Source organism: Notolepis coatsorum (assembly GCF_963971535.1).
Source record: "Notolepis coatsorum genome assembly, chromosome: 7".
In the NCBI taxonomy this organism is placed as follows: Eukaryota; Metazoa; Chordata; class Actinopteri; order Aulopiformes; family Paralepididae; genus Notolepis; species Notolepis coatsorum.
The window spans coordinates 50,704,197-50,710,196 of NC_140171.1; the positions used below are offsets into that span (position 1 = coordinate 50,704,197).

Here is a 6,000-nt window from a genome sequence, read left to right on the forward strand (position 1 = left end):
CAGTACACACCTCTCACTCACACAGCGATCAGAGTAAGACACACACAAATTACACAGTACACACACTCCTCTCACTCACACAGCGATCAGAGTAAGACACACACACATACACACACACACGGACTCCTCTCACACACAGCAAACAAAAGTTATTTAAAGTACACTTCCACTTTAATTTGTATTATTTAATTTATTTATCTTGTTATGAGTGATTGCTGTATTGTTCTTCAAATACATTTTCATTTAAAGTGGCTTAAAGATCCAAATTCAAATGTTTCATGAGTCATTATTTTAATTTGCTATGGGATAATCATGTTATGATGTTGTTGTTTGGTCCTGACAAGAGTCTCAAAGTCTGGGGTGATGGTAGACAAGCAACTCTGCTCAATGTCCAATCTGTTCCTCTGCTCTGTCTTCAGCTGGACCAGAGCTGAGAAGCCACTTTCACAAAGATAGGCAATTAAAAAAAAAAAAAAAAATCCGTTTTTTTTTTGTTGTTGTTGTTTACATTGGTTTTCGATTAGTCGACTAATCGAAAAAATAATCGGCAGATTAGTCGACTACCAAATTAGTCATTAGTTGCAGCCCTACTGCCGACCGCCCCGGAGAGGCGAAGAAGACCAGAGTACCAAACCAGGTTGGTAAATCCCGGGCCCCATTCACTCCCACTGCCGAGCCCCAGTTTGACGCTCCAGGCCCAAAGACGAGGGTGCAGTCAGACGGAGCTCTACTGCGTCCCGCTACCTTGTGACTGCCAGCAACCGTTCCCACAAAGCAGGGATAATCCACCCTGCTACATATACATATCACATTTACTTGAAAACAATGTGGAAATCTGCCAAACATGGGACCTGCAGTGGGACAAGAATTCTTGGTACTCGACTGGTACTTTATGAAAGCTTCTTACTTCCAAAAACCATTCATGAATCAACCTTGTGGGTGCTACAGTAGTAAGCACGTGCCACATCAAGTTAAGAGGCACAGGGAGAACTGTAGAACCACATTCTAGGAGTCAAGATTGAGCCGTTTTGAGATGTAGCCTATAAAAGCCTGTTGGGACTGTATCTAACGGACCACCATGTGACCTTAAAAGTCTGGCATTATTAGCTGGCTAGTTTCTAGATCGCCAGAGATTCTCCACTGTGGGTACCTCAGTGAGTTAAGAGGAATACGGTGGCTGAAAACAGCTAATCACACCATGGTAGACCAGGACAGAGGTTCTTAACCTTGGGTTCGGGATCCCCTAAGGGTGGAAGAATGTAGCCTACAAAATACATTGTCGTGTTTATAATATTTAGTACAGGTGCCAAATGAAACAATGAATAGGTCTGCCTGTATCAAATGTAAAGCCCTCCTCTCCCAATTATCAATCATGTGAAATAGCCTGGAAAAGGGCTAAACAAATAACCTAGTCATTATTTGGTGTCAGAATTCAGCATCCGCTCTATGCTCGACCATGTTGGAGAGAGGGTGGGAGGGGGTTAACTGTTCACATATCAAAAAAGGTTTGCCCGTCACTGGACCAGGATACTCTGGTAACAAGGACAGGTCATGTGGGGAAACTAACATCTGCTATTAGCCTATTTCAGTTTAAAATCTACCAATGTGGCCTAGATTACTGGCCCTGATAGAACACAGTACACAACAGATTTCAGAGAGAGAAAATAACAGGCTAGCTGATATGATAATTAAGGTTAGGTAAGTCTAGAGAGGGGGGCGATGGGAGGAAGGGAGGTTATAATATCCAATCAATTAGCAAAACAATCTGAACATGTGCAGTTTCCATGGTGACAAGATCACCTTTCATTCTTCTCCCATTTACCGAATCTTTTTATAGCTCCAAGCACATCGCGTGTGTGTTGTTGTTGTGAATGTCAGTTTGACAAAAGCAAACGTTAATTTTCTTTAGTCGCTAGTGATGTGCAGGCTACTGCAAATAGAAAACAAGAACAGACTGGGGAATAATAATGAGACATAGTACCAAATTTTTGAGTAATGTATTTTGAGTAATAATGTGAACATGGCAACAACATTTTAAAGTAATCTTATTCTACTCGATGGACTGAGGCAGGGACAAGAGTATGCCCCAGGTAAAGTTAGCCTTGCCTTACGTCACCAAGTGAAAAGTTAAGTGCCAGCTCAGCAGCTTGACAGCTCTGTTCCATAACATCCGTATGGAAAGAAACTCTGAATAATATCAAGCAATTGGGGCTTATTATCCCAAATACACGTAAGCCAGTGTTCGGGTTACAGGCCCACTATGTGTTGCATGTGACGTCACGGTGGTTGTACCTGGCGAGGCCATGTCTTTCTCCGACGAGGAGCTGCGTCTGCTCCGCCTGCTGCTCCGCTTCTCTCTGCCGCCCCGCGGCGACGAGCTCCCCGCCAGGCACGGCAACAACAACGCCTCTTCCCCCGAACCGTCCGTCTCCAGCTCCGTCAGGACGCTCTCACAAGACCCCGACAAACGAACGGCAATCCCGGGATTCGCCCCCAGTAGTCCAAGCCCTCCTGTCCGGTTCATATCAAACAACACCGTCGGGGGGGGATCCTGCGCCGCGCTGGTAAAGTTGGACTCGGACGCAGCAGACACCGCCGTCGCTCCGATGATGTCTGCCACCACCGGCTCGCTGGTCTCCGTCTCGCTCGGGTCGCATTCTGACATCATTGTCGCTCAGTTCTTTCTATGTATCATCTACAATTTACAGATGTTTTTCTTAAAGCTTTCGGCCCTCCATTTTACAAACACTGTCGCAGCAGCCCTCGCACACACAAGTCCAAAACAAAATGAGTAGAAAGCGGCTGCTTTCACTCGTTGAACGGCCACATAATCCGTCAAGCTGGCCTGCTTCCTAGTTGGAAGAATGCGCATGCGCTGATAAGGTTGCCTGTTTGGCAACATTTAAAGGCATTGTCACATACATGGTTTAAAAGCCGGATGCGTATCCTTTCAAAAAGTATCTTCCATGCATTTGACATTTCAACATGTTTCATATAAGATGTGAGTTCAGTTTATTTAAGATTTGACTGTTCTAACTGCACTTTAGTCATATATCCGGGTACAATACTATGTACTGACTGACTTCTATGAAACGTGGCAGTATTTTTCAAGGCCACTAGATGCTGATAGTGATTCACAGATGAGGGTGGTGAGTGCCATACCAGAATTACCCTTGTGTTTCCCTTGATCCATCACTGTTCATTAATTTCCCTTGTGTTTAGGCCTACATTTTACCTCTACCTCAAAGTCGGTCCTTTTCTCACATTTCATGAGCGATGCCACATCGTAAAGTTCTGATTTGACTTTCTGGAGGTCTTGACATTAGTTTGACTACTATATAAGTTAATGTCCTGCTCAACAGTTTAGGTTAGTGTTCTGTTTTTAAAGGCCACTGTTTTGGTTAGACAAAGGACATACGCTAAGTAGCCCAGAGAGAGACTTTGTGTGGGGGATTTTCATGAATTTATTATGGTTCAAGGCAGAAAATGAGGATAATTGAGACATAGGGAGCCTTAGGACCATTGGGTATCTAACCCTCCATCCATCACTCTTCATCCCACCTTCCTTCTCCTGTCTTCCCACTTTGTTTTCATGAATTCCCTCTCTTGCTCTCTGGAGTCCTCTCGCTCTATTCTCTCTACCCTACCTCTATCCCCTTCACTGTCCCTCAATCTCCTGAGTCCCGACTGTCTCTCTAGCACCCCTGTCTACCCCCACACACCCCAGCACCCCCTCCCCCCTCTCTCAATTCAATTCAATTCAATTCAATTCAATTCAATTCAATTCAATTCAATTCAATTCAATTCAATTCAAATGGGCTTTATTGACATGGGAAACATACGTTTACATTCTCTCTCTCTCTCTCTCTCTCTCTCTCTCTCTCTCTCTCTCTCTCTCTCTCTCTCTCTCTCTCTCTCTCTCTCTCTCTCTCTCTCTCTCTCTCTCTCTCTCTCTCTCTCTCTCTCTCTCTCTCTCTCTCTCTCTCTGTCGCTAATAAGGGTCTGTAGTTAAAACACATGCAAATGAGCAGTCAGCCAGCTGCTTTCACAGCAGCCATGTGATCTGTCAAGGTGGGGGTTGGGGGTTGAAGGAGAGAGGGAGGGAGCGAAGGAGAGGGGGAGGAGGGAGGATGAGAGGGAGAGGGATGGGTTCAAAGACACACAGGATTCCCTCTTGTATTATTTCACTAGAATAATCCCACCCTCTCTCCGTCTGTCCATCATTTCAGCTTCCTCCACAATGCCTCTGCACCCATCTATAGATCTATCTATCTATCTATCTATCTATCTATCTATCTATCTATCTATCTATCTATCTATCTATCTATCTATCTATCTATCTATCTATCTATCTATCTATCTATCTATCTATCTATCTATCTATCTATCTATCTATCTATCTATCTACCATACCTCCAAGGACAAATACCTGAAACGTCACTAGTCAAATGAAACACTTGGCAGGAAGCACATTAGCAAAAGCAGTGGCAAGGTCTCTCTCTCCCTCTCTGTCTCTCACCCCCCCCCCCCTCTTCCAATGTCAAATGCATGTACCTCACCCACCATAGGGTGACAAGCCCCTGCAGCCATACTAGGCATACTGTAGTGTGTGTGTGTGTGTGTGTGTGTGTGTGTGTGTGTGTGTGTGTGTGTGTGTGTGTGTGTGTGTGTGTGTGTGTGTGTGTGTGTGTGTGTGTGTGTGCGTGCATGCATGTGTGTATTAGATGTGTTTTGCCTCACTCTACCACCCATTCCAACAGACTCTGCTGGCATGAGACCTGGTCTACCCTGCCAGCAACACCCCCCCCCCAACCCCATTTCTCTCCCTGTCTTCCCTCTGTTGTTCTCGATTAGAGAGAGAAGGAGAACCCCATAGCTCAATCCGTATTATGCATGTCTGTGTGTGTGTGTGTGTGTGTGTGTGTGTGTGTCTGTGTGTGAGTTCATGCGTTATGCATATTTGTCAGCGTGTCTTTGCATCTCTCCCCGCTAGGTCATTCTGCATGCACTCAAGTGTTCATGTTGGCTGCCCATGTGTGCCTGTAAGTATTATGCAAAGTACAAGGCCAGAATATCAAGATAAACGGTGGACTCAATGTTCAACATGTGTTCCATTTACTAGTACTACAACATTTATACTGAACAAGCAAAAATACACACATAACAAACCACACAACGTGTACCAACTGATTGTGACGGGTCAATAACTATTTCATTGCTTGGAGAGAGTAAGGTTTTGATCAGAGCAGTAGCAGTTACTGAGTCGTGGGGGTGTGCATGGTTCTGATTGTCAGTTGTGTTTTGGTTGGTTTGTAATTCGTTCTCTGAGTCCATCATCCCAGGCAGGGAACAAAATAACTAGACGCCATTCGCCAAATGCATGTAGATTTACCGTCTGGCGTCTAAAAATAATAGTCTGCCGGCCAGCTGGCGTGTAGTTCATATCGATACTCTTACTTTGAAAATCCTGTGCGGGTCTCATTGCCGCCCCAAGCGCAGCTCCAGTCATAATATCTGGGCTCCGGCAGCTAGCAACGTTCAGGTTCATATGATACTCTTATTTTGAAAAACCCTTAGCAACTCCGCGAGTCATATGATATCTGCCCACTCCGTGTTGTTTCTTGAAAACAGAGCAGCAGCGTCAACACAGCAGCGTTAACACAGCTGTAGGTGCCTAAATGCCTAGTCTGGTAATTAAGAGTAATTTCAGTTAATAGCAGTTAATAGAAAAGCATTTTGGCCCTGTATTTCATAGGATAAATAGATAGATATTATTATTACAGAAGTAATATCTAAGACAATCCATGTCTATCAGTAAGAATGTTTTCTTTGTTGTTAGTTTGTTTCTTACAGGATATTTGGCTGATAGGCCGAGGGACTTTTAGTTTGACAGGATAACGGTGATGTCATTGATTACTGTCAGCTGCGGCAAGGTGACAGCTTTGGTTTAGAAAGAAAACAACGCAGATTTTACCGGTGGTCAGGCCAAGTGATGAGAGA

The 6,000-nt window shown here is 44.5% G+C and overlaps 1 protein-coding gene across 1 annotated transcript in view; it reads right to left on the minus strand.

Moving 5' to 3' along the window:
- Window positions 1-2,819, minus strand: part of pi4k2b (phosphatidylinositol 4-kinase type 2 beta) — a 44,629-nt gene extending 41,810 nt beyond the window's left edge. The window contains exon 1 of the mRNA XM_084318842.1: window positions 2,293-2,819. Coding sequence (XP_084174968.1) covers window positions 2,293-2,668 — 376 coding nt within the window. The 5' untranslated portion in view covers window positions 2,669-2,819. The remainder of the gene's footprint in view (window positions 1-2,292) is intronic.
- Between the last annotated feature and the right edge of the window lie 3,181 nt (window positions 2,820-6,000).